The sequence below is a fragment of the Rattus norvegicus genome, chromosome 3 (assembly GCF_036323735.1).
Source record: "Rattus norvegicus strain BN/NHsdMcwi chromosome 3, GRCr8, whole genome shotgun sequence".
In the NCBI taxonomy this organism is placed as follows: domain Eukaryota; kingdom Metazoa; phylum Chordata; class Mammalia; order Rodentia; family Muridae; genus Rattus; species Rattus norvegicus.
Window position 1 is genome coordinate 43,179,953 of NC_086021.1, and position 20,012 is coordinate 43,199,964.

At 44.0% G+C, this 20,012-nt stretch overlaps 1 protein-coding gene across 3 annotated transcripts in view; it reads right to left on the reverse strand.

Moving 5' to 3' along the window:
- Golga1 (golgin A1) overlaps nt 1–20,012 on the reverse strand; it is a 46,920-nt gene that overhangs the window by 4,553 nt on the left and 22,355 nt on the right. For all 3 annotated transcript variants that reach the window (XR_010064647.1, NM_001395022.1, XM_039105298.2), the window contains 12 exon segments: nt 19,665–19,790; nt 17,505–17,600; nt 15,792–15,887; nt 14,487–14,636; nt 13,922–14,017; nt 5,844–5,933; nt 5,005–5,107; nt 4,773–4,906; nt 4,347–4,490; nt 1,642–1,701; nt 905–1,075; nt 422–508 (listed from right to left, as the gene is read on the reverse strand). Coding sequence is in view for 2 of the 3 variants with exons in the window: in NM_001395022.1 (NP_001381951.1) it covers nt 422–508; nt 905–1,075; nt 1,642–1,701; nt 4,347–4,490; nt 4,773–4,906; nt 5,005–5,107; nt 5,844–5,933; nt 13,922–14,017; nt 14,487–14,636; nt 15,792–15,887; nt 17,505–17,600; nt 19,665–19,790 (1,353 nt within the window). In the remaining variant the exon portion in view is untranslated.

Here is a 20,012-nt window from a genome sequence, read left to right on the forward strand (position 1 = left end):
TCCCAGGTGGTAAGAGGAATAACCAAAAAGCCTTCAATGTGCATGATCAAGAGCTCAGATTTAGGGAAAGAAACTGTAGAAAGAGTTAATAAGACAGTAGAACTGTAGGAGGTTTCTCCCACTCAATTACAGCATTTATGCAGATGCCTTAGCAATTTCATGGGGTCTGTTGTGCTGTCTGAGACTTTGCATGTTACGAGGCAAGCACTTTACCGCTGAGCTACACCCTAGCCCAGGGGGAAAAAATGTTAAGTGTAGGTGCTAGCCAGAACTGGAGCAGCTGAGAAAGTGCCAACAATGAGATGCTGTGATGAACAAAATCTGGTGGTGACAATGGAAAGAACATTAGGCTAAAGAATGTTCTTTCAACTGCCTTATCAGCTTCATCCAGCAATGGAAACAGCAGACTCGGGAAACTCACCTTATATTCCAGAGTCTCTTTGAGCATATTCTCCTCTTCTTGTGAGAAATTCAGCAGCACTGACACTGCTTTTATGAGATGAAAAGCCTGAAACAAAACCCACTTTTGCTGCCAGAGGCCTTGCGGGGTAGGAAGGAAGTTAAGGGGCTAAAGGTCAGCAGTCTTGTTTCCTTGGCTCACAAGGATGAGGTGGTGGGTGCAGTTCCAGCTTTGAGTCATTCTTCACTTTGGGGACTGAGAGCCAAGAGAACATTCTACTCTGCTCTTCATGGTGGACAGACTATTTATATGTCTCTAGCTTCAGCAGCATTCAAGCTAGAATTCAGAGGGGGAACCACATCTCCCAGGAGCCACTTCCCATCATCATCTGCTCAGCAGGTCAGTACTGAAGGATGAGGGGAAGAGGCAGAACGGGGCTGAGAGGGAAGCCATGCAGAACAACCACCCCTCCCCATCCCCAAAAAGCAGCTTGGAAGCCTTTACCTCAGATTCTCGACAGGACATGAATTTTAAAACAACATGTTTAAGGTATTCAAAGTTGATCTCTCGGGCTTCAGTTAGGTCAGTATTATTAGTGACAGAAGGGGCCATATTTGGTATCTCAGGGCCTGTCTTCTCCCGGACCTCAAAAAGCTCATTGTCAGGTTTGATTTTCTGAAAAGCAATGGGAGAATGTGCTATGTCACACCCCTCAAGCTAGGTCTAGGATCACAGGGAGTCTCCAGTCCCAGCTGTGATCATCTATTGCTCCTTTTTTTTTTTTTTTAATTCTTTTTTTTCAGAGCTGGGGACCGAACCCAGGGCCTTGCGCTTGCTAGGCAAACACTCTACCACTGAGCTAAATCCCCAACTCCGCTCCTTGACTAACTTACATCACTGGGTAAAAGGGCCCTTGACTAGAGGTCAAGTGCCTGAACCTAAGGAAGGCTCTGCTCCTCCTCTTGGGGTGAGTGGCTGAGAGGAGTGAACTAGGTCATGTTTTTCTATCTCTTTGAGAACACAGGCAGGTATGGAGAAGGCAGACTCAGACCTTTGCCCAAGGACACATGGTCACAAGAACACTTCTCAAGATCTAAGGCACTTCCACTAGTCCATACCTGATCTCTGCAATCAAGCAAGAGAGCATACCAGGCAGCCAAGGACCCCGGGGTGGACCAGAGTCAAGGGAGGGTAGAGGGGTCTGGGGGTGTGATGTAGGGCTGTATGTGGAGGGCACTCACCAGCTCTTTCTGCAGAGTCTTCTTAAGTTCCAGCATCCTCTGCTGCATTTGCTTCATAATCTGAGGTAACCCATCCCAAAGCCAGTTGTCAGTGTCAGGTTAGAAGGTTTTCAGAGGCCCTCCTGAAGGCTCATCCCCCTTACCCTTTCAGCTGCCTTCATTTCTTGCTGTTTTACCCCTTGCTTTCCTAGGCCCCAGAGAGGCCACAGTATTATTGTTCTTTCAATAGTTCTCTCAACACCCACCCAACCTTGGGTGGGTCCTCAGGCTTATTGGTGTGCCCATATACTTCAAGAGTGCTGCTTTGAGTGGCTCTGCAGAATATATTCCATTTTTTTAAAAAAAATTAATTTTATATTTATGGATGTTTATGCTTGAGGGTGTGTCAGAACCAATGGGACTGGAGCTACCATGTGAATGCTGGGAACTGAAGCCAGGTTCTCTGGATAAGTGTGCTCTTAACCTCTGGGCCATCTCTCCAGCCTCTCAGATTCCTTTTTTTTTTTTTTAATTTTGTTTTTCACACCTATCACCACTGCACTGGTAATTTGCAGTGTAATTCAGATAGTGTAAAAGTAAAATCCATCAATACTAGTTTTACACACACACACACACACACACACACACACACACACACACACACACACACACACACACACCATATACACACGTACTTTTCATGTGCAGTAGTGTTTTGCTTGCATGTTGTATGAGGGTGTGGGGTCCCCTGGAACAGGAATTGCAGATTTTATGAGCTCACAGCACAGGAGAGTTGTGAGCTGCCCTGGAGGTGCTGGGAACTGGACCCAAGCTGCAAGGACAGCTAGTGCTTTTAACCTTTTAGCTGTCTCTCCAGTACCTTGGGAAAGTCTTAAGCTCAGTGGTAGAGCGCTTGCCTAGGAAGCGCAAGGCCCTGGGTTCGGTCCCCAGCTCCGAAAAAAAAAGAACCAAAAAAAAAAAAAAAGAGTTTTCTTTGACTTTCTAGTTTATGCTCTGATTCTTATACTGAAGAGTGAAAACTTGCTTCCTTTTTGTGTTCTGAGACAGGATCTTCCTACAGCTTAGGCTGGCTTGGAATTCACAGTAGTTCTCTTGTCTCAGCCTCTCAAGTGCTGGATTAGAGCTGTACATCAGAATGCCCAGCTTTTTTTTTCATGCACCATTTTCACTGTTTCTATTTCCCCAGTGGTTTCGTGTGTGTGTGTGTGTGTGTGTGTGTGTGTGTGTGTGTGTGTGTGTGTGTGTACATGAAAGGAGGGGATGGGGTGGTGGAGGCAGAGTCTCATAGATACCAGACTGGCCTCAAACTTGCTATAAACCCGAAGAAGATGACTTTGAACTCCTATTTTCCTGTGTCTATCTCATAAGTACTGGCACTACAATCATGTATAACCATGTCTGGCTTCCTAGTGGTAATTTGTAATGGGTTAGTAACTCTAGGGAATGCTCACGCTTTACTGGGTTTCCCTTTTTTTTTTTAAGTTTATTTATTTGTTATATATAAGTACACTGTTGCTGTTTTCAAACACACCAGAAGAGGGCATCAGATCCCATTACAGATGGTTGTGAGCCACCATGTGGTTGCTGGGATTTGAACTCAGGACCTCGGAAGAGCAGTCAGTGCTCTTAACCACTGAGCCACCTCTCCAGCCCCCGGGTTTCCATTTTTTTTTTTTTTTCTTTTCTTTTTTTTCCGGAGCTGGGGACCGAACCCAGGGCCTTGCGCTTGCTAAATCCCCAACACCCCATTTTTATTTTGTTTTATTTTGTAACGTTGGGATGGAGCTCAGGGCCTTACCATGCATGCTAGTCAAGTGTTCTATTGTTGAGCCCCATTTCAGTCCCTGACACCTCCTCAACCCCCTCCTTTCTTTTTTTGAGACAAGGTCTCATTACAGAGCCCTGGCTGGCCTTGAACTCAGATGAATCCACTTGCCCCTGCCTCCAGAGTGCTGAGATTAAAGGCACATACTACCATGACTGAATTTCCCCATTGGCCACTCTTGAAAGCAGGACTCAAGGTTGATATAGCATGCACCTTTAATCCCAGCACTGGAAAGATGTGAACAGGCAGATTTCTGTAAGTTCTAGGCCAGACAGGGCTACACAGTGAGGTCTTGTCTCACAAAAAACAAAACAAAAAAAACCTACCACCACCAACAACAACAAAAAACCCACGTGAAACCTGTCTTTAAAGAAAGCTTCATAGGCTGGAGAGATGGCTCAGCATTCAAGAGCACTGACTGCTCTTCCAGAGGTCCTGAGTTCAATTCCCAGCAACCACATGGTGGCTCACAACCTTCTGTAGTGGGATCTGATGCCCTCTTCTGGTGTGTCTGAAGACAGCTACAGTGTACTCACATACATAAAATTGAAACAAAAAGGAGAGCAAGCTTCATATAACCCAGGCTGTTCTTATTTCCTGGCCTTTCTGTATCTGTCTCCAGTGTGCAGGATTGCAGGTATGGGCCACTACACATCAGAGAGATGTAAGCGGAGGAGGTCTGAGGAGTGAGGCCAAAAGTCCCAGCACTCAGATCTGAGTCTGAGGCCAGCCTGGTCTACAAAGAGTTCCAAGACAGCACAGCCATGGGGTTGGGAGTGTTGGGGGGAAGCCATGAGAAAAATAGTGGAAAGATGGCAGACTAGGGGGAGGGCCAGGTTAGAGCAGACCCATCACAGCTAGGCAGGTGTGGTGTCCTCACCTTATTTTTCTCTGTAAGTTGCTGTTCTAAGTCCTGTTTTTCTTTCTGTAGCTGCTTTAGATCCATGGCTCCAACCTCACCATTTGGAGTTCCTTCTGCAGCTGGAAGCTCATACTCACAATTCTGCATGGCTTTTGAGATGACCTACAGGATAGTGGCAACAGGACAGACAGCAGAGAGTAAGCTGCAGGTATGTGGGGAAGGAGTGCTGGCCCCACATGAAACCTGTGAACAGGTCAACTACCGGCTTTCGGTGATCACTTGGCATATATACATACCGCATAGGTGGCTGCCACACAGATGGCCCTATAGATCTCAAGCCCCCTAGACAGCTGAACACCTTTACCACAAAGGAAGGGCCCTAACAGTGCAGAACAGGCACTCTACTCTCCGAAATCCTCCCTCCGGTATAGGGATAGCGCTCACTAGTGGCTCCTGGCCCTGCAGTGGCAGGCAGTCCTCTCCTGTTGTGGCTGGCATTGCCTCCTGGGCTCTGAAAGTCTTCAAGGTCTCTAGTTCTCTCTGCAGTTGGTGCATCTGCAGCAGGGCAGAGTTGTGACCTAGGGTGGTGGGAGTATAGTGTGAGCTAGTGATTGCACACTGCTTTGTGACAGGTGGCTCACTAATGACACCTGCTGGCCAGGGGAGGACTCCTCACCTTTTTCCAGCTGTTGAAGTTCCTCCTCCTTCTGGAGAAGTGCCTCATCCTTTTCACATAGGCTCTGATTTTTCTCTTCTATGATGGCTGTCAGCTCAGTGGCCTTAGGAGGAAACTCAGCATAAGAGGGGCTGACGTAATCCCCTCTCCTACAGAACCGTTATTACATCTGTAGTTTAGAATAAACCTATGGCAATGGGACCTATTCTCCTAAATGTCCTTGCACAGGGTACTCCCCTCACTACCCTTCCTGGCCCACCATACTGGGCTAGCCAGAGTGTGGATATTCTGGTTAGTCTCTTAATATGTCCGTTCTTGAGCACCTACGTTTTACCAGCCTGTTGCATAACTCATGCTGGTATCAGAAGGTATGATCACCCTAAGTTTTTTCCAGAAGTGACTGGGCCTCAGATTGGTCAAGAACTCCCAGGAGGCCTCTAGCCAGCAGAGCTAGAGCCAGGTGCTCTGTCTGTCCCCACACACAGTTTTCCCTACACTTCTGGCTTACCCTTTGGGGATAGCAGGTGCTGATGTATCACTTGACAGAATCAGGCTGTTAGTTCCCTGAGGACTTTTCTCCAATCAATGTTTTACAACTAAGTAACCATGAAAACTTAGAAAGGGCATCATCTGGGGTAAGGTTTCTTGCTAATAGTTTCTATAGTAACCTACAGGTCATAGGGCATCTTCTAATTGACTATGTTCCTTGAGATCCTTGCCATGCTTATCCTGGGTATATGGTGTCTCTCTGATGGCCCCACAACAGGAGGTGTGATGCCACTGAGACTGCAGGGGAACACAGTTTTGGCCTACACCTTGGTAGCCAGCTAGGGACCAACCTGCTGCTGGAACTCTTCTCTCTGTTTCCGCACCTCCTCCAGGGCTTGAGCCATTGCCACACTCACAATTTCTCTTTGGTTCCATTCATCCTAGAATTTAGAAAATAGGTAGGTGGCTGAGTCCCAAACGGTTTATTTTTTTATTTTCTTATCTGTACCCTGCTCCTGAAGTCCAACAGAGGGGCCCCCCACTTTGCAGGGCCATTCTCCCTGCATCCCTCTGATGTCTGTCTTGTTGGACACTTCACCTACTCTCACAAATGAGCACACTGATGAGGGCCAGTGGTTCTTGGAGCTCACCACCCAATACCCAGAACTGACCTACTAAAACCCACACAGAACAGGAAGGCTCACAGCACAACCTGCACAGGAAATGCAATGAAGTGGCTGCTGAGCTTCACAAGGTCTCACTCTCACTGGTTCATCCACAGAAGCCCTTTTACAAGATCTATTTAATTATCTTTGTGTGTGCAAGTATATGTCACATATGTGTATAGACACTCATGGAGGTCAGAAGGGGACCATGAAGCCTTACAGTTGCAGATGGGGCAGATATAAACTTCCTGAATTAGGTGTTAGTATGTCCTCTGGAAGAGCAAGCAGCTCTTTTTTTTTTTTTTTTTTTTTTTCCTGGAAGAGCAGTCAGTGCTCTTTTTCTTTTATTTATTTAAGATTTATTTATTATATATAAGTACACTGTAGCTGTCTTCAGACACACCAGAAGAGGGCATCAGATCTCATTACAGATGGTTGTGAGCCACCATGTAGTTGCTGGGAATTGAACTCAGGACCTCTGGAAGAGCAGTCAGTGCTCTCAACCACTGAGCCATCTTTCCAGCCCGCAAGCAGCTCTCTTAACTGCTGGGCAATCTCTCTAGCCCCCATAATACCATTAACAATTTAGAGTTACATTTGTTTATTTATTATGTGTGTATGCATGTGGATTGGCAGGTCACTGTGTGGCTGTGAAGGCCAGGGGTAACTTGTGAGAGCTAATTCTCTCCTTCTACCATGTGGATCCCAGGCACAACATTCAGGTCAGAGGATTGGTGGCAAGGTCTTTATTTGCTTAGTCATATTACTTACAAGCCCACTTTGTAAGAGTGAAAACAGATGCTTCAAGAGGTTTAAGAGATTTGTCTCAGCTTCCAGTACTAACTGCTGGCAGGACCAGACTGAGAGCCAAACCTAGCTGCACCCAAGTCCAACGACTCTAGATAGCAGCCTGTTCTACCTCAAGCCTTCAATGTGATCAGGAACATCAGTCCCCAGCTGACTCAGAGCACTTGTACAGCACAGGTCTGCGTTATCACTGCCCTCCTCTGAGAGTATGTTCATGTTTGTCAAGAGTCACAAGGGTAAAGTACACCCTCTCAGGTCCTGACCACTCGGTCAGAGAGATGTAGGACATGAAGTAATGTCTGCTGTTTCTGTCTGCTCAGAACTCCCCTTGGTTCTGGGTAAGCTCTTTGTTTCTATACTCCATTCCCATTTTGAGACTTTACATGGCAAGGGTTGGGCTGTCAAAAACAATGCCCTAGTTTTGTGGCATATGATTCAAGTCTGACCTATCATAGCTTTTCTTCCCCTTGACCAATAAATTTGGTTAGCAGATGGTTATGTCACTAAGATGAACCACCAAGAGTCTTTTCTATCAGGGCTCCTTTATACTCTGAAGTTGAAGATCTCCTGAAATGTTTCAAGATTAGAGTTGACATTATGTCCATCCCCAACATAGGAAGCTGTGTACATTGCCGAGCCAGCAAAATATCCCTGAAGGAGAAAGAAGACCATCAGCTTCTCTAGGTCTGTGGGCTTCCTGTCTCTTCCTAACAACTCTCCCTGGGTCAGCTCTAGGGACATGGCATACTGCCTACTTTAATAGTCACAGTTGTCTACACAGTGAGTCTAGCTCTGGCAGAAGAAGACAACTGGCACCTGAACTTTGGAAGCTAAAGGTGAGAGCCAGAAGTACACCTGTGCAAGACTCCTTGCTGGGATCCTCTGATCATCTCTTATTTCCAAATTTGGGTTTAGGATGTGGCTGCTGGCACAGGGAGGAGCTAGAGATTCCAGCTTGGTAAGAATTCTTTGCCTACTCAGGGATGAGTTTTGGTGAAGTCTAGAGAGATGCTTATGACTGCTGGTATCTAGAAAATATGTCTGAGTATAAGATAGGAAGGCATGCTGGGGCAGAAAGAAAACTCATGCTGGGGAATGATCCTTGGTACTTTTCTTCTGCAGTCATGCTTGATCCTGATCTTGCTGTCAAAGTTACCATTTCCATTTTAAAAAGAGAAAGTAGGCCAGGTGTGGAAGCACAGACCTGTAATCCTAGTGCCTGGGGGTGGGGATGGGGGTGAGGGTGGTCTAGGCAGAGAATTCCCAGGCCAGTCTGAGCTACATGGAGATACCCTGTTTCAAAAAGGCAAACCAACGAGGCTAGGGGTTTCTCTGTAGTAGAGAATTCAACTAACACGAGGGAGAATCTAGATTTTAGCCCCCCCAACCCACACTAGATTTCTGATAGTGAGTAGTTACATTGGCATACATGGCCAGGTTAAACGTAGTTCTGAAGTGCCTCAGAGCCCCATGAGCCTCTAACCATTAGACTCCAGGTTGATACTCTGCCTGCCAAGTAATCATGGCTTATATTTTGCAGGAGCTGTTTAGACCTACACATGGCAGCTATGACCTGGGGTTGAACCTGTTTACTTTTGAGGAAGGTGTTCAAGGAACAACATTTTTTAAAAAATAAAAATAAACCTGGTATGGTGACGAACACCTTTAATCCCAGCACTTGGGAGGCAGAGACAGATCTCTGTGAGTTCCAGACCAGATGGGAATATAGAGTGATACTCTCTCTTTAAAAACAACAACAAACCCTAAAGATATGTATACATCAATTTATAATCCTTTAAAATGCATGAAGATAGAAAGAAGGGAGAAAGGCAGACCAGGCACATTAGAGATCTGTTGAACTCTGAGTGAGAACAAGAACCAAATAGAAAAAAAACCAAATAAATAAAATATTCAATGATTTCAATAATGCTATCTTGCAAAGGATGTCTTAGAACTTGCTTTATAGACTGGCTGACCTCAAAATCTGCCTGCCTCTGCCTCCCTAGGTCAGCTGGCTCTGTCTGAACCTATGTCTCAGGGGCATTCCAGGAAGATGGGAAGGCTGTTTCTTCCTGGTCTTTATGCATGCCCTTTTGCACTGGAAGCAGCAATTTTGTTCTGAACTAGCAGTTACATGGATTTTGCACTTTTCCTAATACTTGCCAGAGTCCATTCACTACCTCCTTCCTATACACACTAGTACAGCTGTGTAGCACAACATCTGAGATCTGAGGTTTGTGTGGCGGAAATATTTAACTGCTTTTTAAATTTAAATTTAAGTTGCAACTTCCTACATTATCCCTCCTCTGAGGCTCTAAAGATACCCCTGTGGTTGTCACCTTTGTGATAACTTTTTTCCTTTTCTAATAGAAATTTTCTATTGCATCATAAAATATCACAAATAGTATGTATGTATGTATGTATGTATGTATGTATATATTTATTTATTTTTTCAGAGCTGAGGACTGAACCCAGGGCCTTGCACTTGCTAGGCAAGCGCTCTATCACTGAGCTAAATCCCCAACCCCTCACAAATGGTTTTATAACCCAGGGTCTGAGTTCTGTAGTTGGATCACAGATTTTTTTCATCAGCTTGCTGTATTATTTCTTTTTCTAAAATATGGGTGCCATCCCCAAATGTGCAAGACTCTTGTTTTTAACTGTGTGGCTTGCTGAATCAAATCAGCTAAGTTCTTCCCTTCACGGACTAATTTGTCTGGCTTGAGATACTTAATAAGCGACACTTGCCCTGATGAGAATCCTGCCAATGTCTGTGTCACCTATCTCCTGGGTGACCATGATGGAGAAGTAAGCATCTCCAGGCCTTCTGTGGTAACGGTAACTCAGTGTTGTGTCTTATGCATGTCTGTTGACAGCACCAACAGCAGTCAATTCGATTTCCTAACTGTACATCAACCCAAAAGCTGTCATTCTCACAGATGTTTAAAAAAGTGCTCCTTTTCATTTTGTTCTGAGTTGTGGTCCCATAATGTGGCATTGGTGGCCTTTGACTAAACACTTTCCTGCCTTTGCCATGTGCTATACCACATGTTGCTAATTGGCTGAGGATGCCATATTGGAATACTCTCTCATACAAATGGCTGTGGTGGCTCTTGTCTATTTACTGACACAAAAATGATGTTCTAGATAGTATAGCTTCTGTTGTCTGTATATTAGTTTGTTACAGCTACTGTAACTCATTGCTTTGAATTTAACATGGTTGATCACGTTAGTAGTCTATAGGCCTTTGTGTATGCAGAGCAAACTCTACCAATTAAGCTAAATCCTTAGCTCTTATCGTAGGACTTAACCAAGATATTAATAGACGATCTCCCTCAGGAGCAGAGTCCTTTCTTTGCTTCTCCAAGTTTCCAAACTATAATCCTCAGACCTAAGCCTGAGGATCAGCCCATCCTCCACCTTCAAAGGCAGCAGTGGAGCATCTCTAAACCTCTACTGCTATTTGAGCATGGCGGTTCATGCCTCTAATTCTAGCACTTAGGAGATGGAGACAGGAGGATCACAAGTTCAAAAACAGCCTTGGCTAGTGATTTTTGAGGCAAGTCTAGGCTATGTGAATCCTTGTCTCAAAAACCAAGACACTTCTACTTGTTTCTGCTGTCACAATTATGCCTTCTGTCTTGTGTGGAATCATGCCCTTGCCTCACTCTTTAAGGACTCTTGATTATTTAGGGCTCACCCAAATAACCTAGGAAGAACTCTCTAGTTTCAGTCTTTCATTTATTCTCGCCTGCAGTGCTCTTTGCCAGAGAAAATTACTATGAATTAGGAGATGCATACAGAGGGAAGGCTGTCCTTTAGCTTCTGCCCCGTCTCAGCTTCTAAGTCTGGGACTATGGCATACACTCCTACATACAATTTCATAAAACTTTTGTTTTGTTTTGTAGACAGGGTTTCTCTGTGTAGTCCTGGCTGTCCTGGTACTCTTTCTGTAGACCAGGCTAGCCTCAGACTCGGAGATCCACTTGCCTCTGCCTCCCAAATGCTGGGATTAGAGATGTGGGCCACCATTGCCCAGCAAGATCATGTAACTTTTAACAATGTTTTTAAAAGATTTATTTACTTATTATATATGAGTACACTGTAGCTGTCTTCAGACACACCAGAAGAGGGCATCAGATCTCAATACAGATGGTTGCGAGTCACTCTCTCTAGCCCACTGGTACAACACTGTGGTGTGTTTTGTTGTTACTTTTGTTTTATTGAGACAGGGTCTTCAGCTTAGCTGATGCTGAGCTCCCTAAATAGCTAGAAATTAGTTGTTTATATTTCTTATGTTAGGTCTGTAAAATATACAGAAAGGTTTCAGTTTTCATTCCTGACTTTGGTTATTTGTGCCATTTTTTTTTTTTTTGTGTTGATTTCCTTTTTTTCTTGATCTGTCTATGAGCTTTAACAATTTTACTAACTTCAAGGAATCAACTTTAGGGACTGTCAAGAAGGCTAAGTAAAGGTCTCTACCAAGTCTAATGATTTGATCAAACCCTGGGACCAGAGAACAACTTCCTCAACTTGTGCTCTGACCTCTAAACCCCCTTCCCAAATTAATATAATTAGAAAAAAAAAAAAAAAAAAAGACCTGTCAACTTTAGATTTCAATGCTTTTTTTTTTTTTTTTTTTTTTTTTTTGGTTCTTTTTTTCGGAGCTGGGGACCGAACCCAGGGCCTTGCGCTTCCTAGGTAAGCGCTCTACCACTGAGCTAAATCCCCAGCCCCTCAATGCTTTTTTTAAAATGACAGACTTACATATATTGTTTTTTATTTTAGCTGATTGTGTGTGTGTGTGTGTGTGTGTGTGTGTGTGTGTGTGAGAGAGAGAGAGAGAGAGAGAGAGAGAGAGAGAGAGAGAGAGAGAGAATGAGAATATGAATGTGGAGGTTAAACTCAACCATCTGTCATCTTATCTTTTGAGACAGGTTCTCTTACTGAATCTGACACTTATTGACTGGCCTCCCCAAATGCTGAAATACATGTGCTCAATATTATGCCTGATTGTTTTTCTGTTTTTGAGACAGTCTCACTATGTAGTGCTGGCTGGTCTGGAATTCATGATGTAAACCAGGCTAGGCTTGAACTCATAGATCGTCTGCCTCCCAACAGCTGGAATCAAAGGGCTACACTACCTACCATTCTGGACCAGAAATACCTACCTAACTCCTTTCTCCCCTGCCTCCTTCATTCCACTCTTCTTTCCTCTCCTGTGCTCTCCTCCTACTTTTTCTTCCCCTTCCTAAGACAGGATTTCTCGCTGTAGTCCTGGTTGTCCTGGGACTCCCTCTATATACCAGGCTGGCCTCAAACTCAGAGATCTGTTTGCTTTTGCTCCTAAGAGCTGGACCTAAAGGCATGTACCATCACTGCCAGGCTGCTATGCTGTTTTTCTTATTTATATATTTACCTTAAACCTCTGCCTGACTTCTAGACTTTTCAGTTAAAAAACTACAAGGTATGTCCTAGACATCTGTGAATGGTATCTCTATGTGCACAGTTACCTCAGTGGCCGGTCACTCTAGTCAGTGGAATTTTGGTTCCCAAAAGACATTTCTGGTTGTCATCAGTGGGCTGGCTACTGATATTTAGTAGACAGAGACCAAAATACTTAAGAGCCCAACAGCGCATATTTGCTATAAGGTGCCCACAAAAAGAATCTTAGCTAAAATGTCAACCTGCTGAGGCCACAGAACCCATTTGTAGCAAGTCCTAAATGTCCCATGACTAGAATTCATCCAGAATCTGACTGTGTCTCCCATATGCTCAACTAACACAGCCATCCTTTCCCATCTGTGTTACTAAAAACGTTCCTTTCAGAAATGTCTCTGCCTATAGATATAGAAATCCCATTCCAACAAAACCTCTCCAATGCTTTTCTGCTCAAACCTCTCAATGGCTTTCCACTAGACTTCCAAATTCTTGCTGTGTTCTATCCTGAGAGCCTTGTTTTCTCTGTCACTCAGTACTGGCCACTGCCTTCTTTGAACAGAACAAGCTTTCTTGCATCTTTGAGCCACTTCTCATGTCTGGAACAGTTCTTCCTTGAAATGTCTACATTCCTGGTTTCACTGTTCACATCCTTGGCTGTAATGCCACCAAAGCCTTCCTTTTTCTCCTTTGTCCTTCACAAGGCTTCCTTTTCTTCATAGCATTTGCTAGTATTTGCAACTAGTTTACTGTTTCTAGTTATATGCTCCAAGTCTGCCTGTTGACACATATAATACCTCCCATGGTGCCTGTAATTAGGCTACTCAGATATCTGCTGATGGAATAAAAACAACAAATAAAAAACAAAACAACTAACTTCCATGAGGGCTTTATGGTATAGGCCTGTAACCACGCTACTTGGGAAATTGAATCAGTTGACTGCAAATTCAGGACCCTTCTCTGGGCTACATAGCAAATTCAAAGCCAGCCTCAGCCAACTTCTTAAGACCTTGTCTCAAAGAAAAAATACAGACAGGGATAGATATATAATTTATCACTATAGTGGTTATCTGGTTATGTACAAGACCCTGGGTTTGAGTCTTAGTTAAAAAAGAAGAAATTCTGATTGCAAGATACATGCTTTTCCTGAAGCAATAGTGCCTAAGAAATTCATTGGATATTGTCTCTGGGAGCTTGCAAGGGGGTGTGTGTTGCTACAGAGAAGGTGTGCCAAAGGCTTGATACCAGGACTAAACTAGGCAAAAATGGCCATGACTCACCTCACAAAGGTAAAGGTCCAGGGACCTAGAGGGCCTATAAGAGAGTGAGCATGCTGGGGCTGGAGAGACGGCTCGGGGGTTATGAGCACTGTTGCTCTTCCAGAGGACACCTAACAGAAGTGGAGCAGGAGCAACTTCCGTTTCCTCTTTGCTGTAAGTGCAGGGCTTTCCCCCGTGCATTCCAAACATACATGACAGAGAAGAACGTCTATAGAACTCATTCCATTATATAAATACCTTGAGTTTCTTTAGTTCCAATTGGTGATGTTGTAAGGACTGTATACACTCATCTCTGCTTTCTTTAAGGGCCACATTTTCCTGCTGCAGTTGCCGCTGTAAATTGAGCAGAGCACTTATAAGAATAGGTCTTACCTGCCATATTGCCTCCTAGCCACACTCTGATCTCTCCAACACTGTCTTTTTGAAATAACCTTTCTTGGGCTCAGGAAATGACTTAGTTGGTAAAGTGCTTAGGAAGGTAGAGGATCTGAATTCAGATTCCCAACACTCATGTGAAAAAGCTGGGAGTGATGCTGCACACTTGTAATCCCAGTGCTGTGCAGACTGGTGCAACTCTGGGGTTTGTTGGCCAAATTAGTGACATTCTATCTCAAAAGTAAGGTGGAAAGCAATCGAGGAAGACAGCTCACATACAATCTCTGGCCTCCAGATTCCTAAGCAGGTTGAATCCTTTAGGAAAGGTGAACTGCCCTCTCAAGTGGTTCCCCAGCCCGAGAGGCACCATTCTGCTCAGCTGTAGTGACAAAATGCTCCTGAGTGTGCTGACTCCCACTCCACTCACCATTCCCTGCTCAGAGGCTATCTGGTCAGCCGCCCGTGTTTGTTCCAGAGCTTCAATTTGGGCCTCCAGTGCATGGATGCGCTCCCTGCAATGTTGCTCCAGGGCAAGAACCTGCTGTTGGGAAAGGTTGTTCTCTTGGTTTGTAGTGATCTGCAGTAAAATAAAGACACTTAATGAAAGACACAAAGATTTCAGAGGCAGGCCATTTTCTGACTAACAGAAACTATCCTTTGACCTCTGCTATTCTAGTGTGGGTTCAAACCCCTGCATGTTCTACATATTGCTGTTGGGTCTGGCCTGCCCTGGAACTGAAGCCATGCGTTTGTTCTGATACCGCTGGCATATCCTTTATGCATATGCTGAGCATCACCCTATCTTCAGATATATGCCTCCGTTGCTACTCGCTGCATCTCTATGGCTGAGGTTTTCCAAGGGGAGGCAAGAAAATGAAGTGGTGAAGAGCAGAGCTATGCATGAGACAGACAGGAGTCTTGTTACCTCTATGTCCACCATCTCTACTGGATGAGTATGACAGACTATGCCAATTTACTAGGTATACTACAAGGACTAAGTGAAAAACATTCTGCAGTGCTAGAGAGGCCACAAACAGGAAATCCGTGTTGGCTGCTTTTTCCCCCTAGCTCCAATTTATTTGCTCACTCAGGGTGTGATGGCTGTACAAATGCTTCAATCCAGTTTTTGGGCCTTTTGAGAGCATCTCACTAAGCAGGCTTGGTTGGCTCACTCTGAAGACCAGGCTGGCCTTGAACTCAGAAAGATCTGTCTTGGGCTGGAGAGATGGCTCAGCGGTTAAGAGCACTGACTGCTCTTCTAGAGGTCCTGAGTTCAATTCCCAGCAACCACATGGTGGCTCACAACCATCTGTAATGGGATCTGACGCCCTCTTCTGGTGTGTCTGAAGACAGCGACAGTGTACTCACATACATGAAATAAATCTTTGAAAAAAAAAAAAAAAAAGAAAGAAAGATCTGTCTTCTTCAGCTTTGCAAATGCTGGGATTAATGAAATGTGTCACAACACCCAGCTCATCCCATTTCCTGTTTCCCACACCTCTGACTGAAAGCTAAGCTTTGAACTTTTGAGGACCCACAAAAGGGGAGGGTCCTTAACAAAAGCAGATGTTGGGGGCAAAAACTACCAGTTAGTCTATGGCTCTGGGTAACATTGACCAAGGGTAACCTCCCCATCCCTGTTCTGTTTATGTTGAACACTGTTGTGCACATCTGGGGCATCTGCAAAGGTGCTCATGGGAAGCACTGGAGCCTGCACATGGTGAACACTTACAAGCTTCTGGATCTGCGCTTCCTGGCCAGCCACAACATCTCTACTCTGGCTTAGCTGCTCTTCAGCAGCCTGTAGGCTCTGCTCTAGGTCCTTCACCTGAGGAGAAACAGAAGCATTCTTTGTCTTTCTGTTCACAAGAAACTGGGCAGGTTTAAAGCATAGCTTTAAAATTAAAACCAGAAACCCCACCCCTCAAAAAAGGTGGGTAGGTGGGGACTAGAGAAGATGGCTCAGTGGTTAAGAGCACTGACTGCTCTTCCAGAGGTCCTGAGTTCAAATCCCAGCAACCACATGGTGGCTCACAACCATCTGTAATGAGATCTGGTGCACACATCCATGCTGTAGAGGTCAAAGAACAACTCTATGGAGTTGATAGTCTCCTACTCTGTGTGGGTTCCACGGATCAGACCCAGGTTGTTAGGATGATGAAGCAGGTACCTTTACCTGCTGAGTCATCTTGACTGTCCTCTTTGACATTCTTTTCAATCTAAAGTAAAGCAGTCATTAATGTCTCCACACAAAACTGTCTGGTGTGGTTTCAATAACTTCCCTGGGAAAGAATCCCAGAAGTGGGATTGATAATCATAACTTGATTTTGTACTTACTTAGTCCACATATTCTGAGACATATACTACCAACACACTGATAACATACTATGGAGATACACTGGCAAGGGTAGAGACAATCTAATGTATTCAAAAAACTCAGTATGTACTAAAGTTAGGTCAGTGACAGTGAGGAAGGGCAGACTACTAAGTAAACAGTGCTGGGAGACGAGGAAAGCTGGATTCTTACTGAATAGTACACATGACAACAATCTGAATGTGAAAAAGAATTCTACTATGTGGACAAAATTATACAATTAATTATCTCTGTGACTTAGAAACATGAATGGATGACTTTAGAAGCAGCTTCAGACTACAGAGGATAGAATTGATATCAAACTTCAGAATTTCTGTTAAGCAAGGGCTACATACACAGACTGACTGGTTCAGGACTAGCACTGATGAGATTAGAAAATAGAATATGAAACAAAATCCTATAACCCTAAGAAAAGACTGAAACCAGGGGTTGGGGATTTAGCTCAGTGGTAGAGCGCTTGCCTGGCAAGCTCAAGGCCCTGGGTTCGGTCCTCAGCTCCGGGGGCGGGGGGGAGAAAAGACTAAAACCACCAAAGAAAAATAGGTATAGGATATATAGAAAATTCAAAAGTAGAAACCTCAGAGGCTAACAGGAGGATGAAGCAATGGAGAAAATTCATTAATAATCACAGCAGCAAACACAGTGAACCATCACTTTACATTCTCTAAACTGGCAAAAACAAGACTGTGTAAGATCCATGCTGGAAGATCAGAGATGCACTTGGAGGGCTGAAGAGTTGGCTCAGTAGTTGACAGCATTGACTGCTCTTCCAGAGGACCCAGGTTCAATTCCTAGCACCCACATGTCAGTTCACAACTCTAACTCCAAGATATGACACCCTTACATAGACATACATGCAAATAAAGCACCGATATATATAAAATAAATAATTAAAAAAAAAGAAAAGAAAAAAAATACAGTTGGGGGGCCTAGAGTGGACAAAACAACTACCTCAACACAGCAAAAACGGTTCTTTTGAATAAAGACACTCTGACCAAGGAGCTTCTTAGCTAAATCACCATCCAACCATGATTTACACATAATAGCAAATATTGGGAGTAAAGTCAGTACCCGAGTCTCCAGGAGGTCAACTGCCTTGGTGTGGCTGTTCTTGGCAGCCAAGAGCTGTTGCCTAGTATCCTGCAGTTTCTGTTCAGCCACAGTTTTCTGTAATTTAAAAGATAAATAAGAGGAAGGGGTTGTTTCCACATTTAATGAATATTTATTGATGCTATAACATTTGTGCTAGGCACAAATAGATAAAACCATCAGCAAAGTAGGCATAATCCACATATCATAGATGACACACAAATAAATTTGGCAGTCTTTTCTTTCCAAGGCTGGGACACATGACTAACAACAAAAGCATACACTGGAAGCCAGGCATGGTGGTGGAAAGCATTTAATCCCAGGAGGCAGAAGCAGGCAGATCTCTGTGAGTTCAAGGCCAGCCAGAGCCACATAGTAAGACCCTATCTCCAAAACACACACACACACACACACACACACACACACACACACACACACACAAGCTTGCTGTGTTCAGAGAACTACAGCTCTTCAGAAGTCTATGTGATGATGGGGCTTAGGTCAATGAATTAAGTCTGTGATGTTCAGCAAAAGGGTCAAATAATGAGGAATTCTTTAGTGTTGCAAAAAGGAAGTTTTACTTTAGTTTGTAGGCAGCAATTTTTCAAATGGATCTTTCAAAACCTGGCATTAACTTTACTGAGGAGGCTGGCTAAATGTGAGGTCTTATTCTAGATCTGCTAATGTCAGAATTTCTTAAAAGGATTAGAGATATATGCTTTAAAACTCCCAAGTAATTCCTCTTTACTATTTAATAATAGTTGATTATGGCACAATAATAGTTATTATAATAATAGTAATACCTATTATGCTCCAATTTCTATTATTTCATCATGGCTGACACAATAATAAACCCAATTTTAGAGAGAAAACAATACAAAGAGATTAATTGACTAGCTTCAAGTCAGTGACTAGACACAAGATACAAACACAGAAGCTTGCCTCTAGAAACCAACTTACAAGTTAGAGTCCACCTTGTATGCAATGCAGATGTTTAAGAAATTGTGGACGGTGTTCAAAGGAGGGATATGATCAGAAATACAGTTTGAGAAGATTAGTTTCATAGGAGTGACGAGAGCGAAGGAGATTCTGGTGTGGTGTGGCCTGAAGGAGACTTCAATGCACCTGTAGCTAGTGCTTTAGGAAGCTCTGCAGTACTGCAGTGGCTGGAGAGCAGGAGAAGCTTGGCTTGATAAGACAGTGGAGTCTAATCTAGGACAGGCTCAGAGCTCGTGGCTTTGACAAGTTTGCCATGATGAGGCTAATCACTAGGCTACAAAGAGGAGAAACAGTTTACCTCTACTACAGGGTAAGGTGAGTTGGCTCAACAGCTCCCTCAGCCAAGGTAAACCTCTGATGCAAGGTAGTTTTTGCTCAAGCTAAAGGATTTCATAATTTTCTTTGCCAGTAGAAAGAGGGGAAAGGGAAAGTATAGGGAAGGGAACAGGACAGTAAGACAAGACAGCCTGGGTAGCATCAGTCATCGTATAGTCAGGATGCAATCTGTCCTTACAGTCCTGCAAACAAAGCTCTCTCCTTCTCTGAGAAATAACATAGGAGACATGAAGACTGGTTTTTGTTTTGAGACAGGGTCTCATATAGCCTAGGCTAGCCTCAAACTCACCATATAGCCAAGGATGACCCTAAACTTTTGCTTCTTCCTTCTATATTCTGGAATTAGAGACATGCACTTCCACTCCTGGTTTAATACAGTGTTAGAGACTAAATCCAGGAGCTTGGTACATGTCAGATAAGCAGTCTAAGAATTGGGACACACTGTCCACCACTATAAGGCTATTTTTGATTGTTTTTTAGAGACAGAGCTTCTTTATGTATCCTTGGCTGTCCTGGAACACTCTGTAGACCAGGCTGGCCTAGAGTTCAGAGATCTCCTGGATTAAAGGAGTGTGCCATCACCAGTGCCCAGCTAAGGTTATTTTTATTTCAATCCAAAGTTGAATAAGCCAAGTACTGTGCTATGTGCCTATAGTCTCAACTACTAGGGAAATTAGGGAGAAAGAGGGCTTTATTCCAGTGTGGGCCCAAAAGAGCTATACAAAGTTGCAGAGAACTTCCATGTAACCCTCCAGAACATGTGCAATCCATGCCTCTCTAACACGGGCTAGCACGAGCAGACATTACCTCTTTCAAGAGTTCTTGTACATGATCTTCTCCTGATAAGTCCTGTTCTAGTCTCTTTTCCAAGAATGTAACCTTGTCTTGTAAATGTGTGATGACTTTTTCTTTTTCTTGAGTTTCAGCATTGACCTGGAGGGGAAAGCAGAGTCATTCTTTAAGTCCTCTTTAGACTATATGCCCTCTTACCTCATTAAAGAAAGGAGACTACCATGGCATGAATCGGGTACTAGGTGAAGGCACCTAGTGCAACAAGAAGCAAGCATGACTACCAATGTAAGCACCTGATAGTCTGATAGAGGCAGCAAGGCAATCGTATTAAAGAAGGTCCCAGTGTCCCTGAAATGATCTATA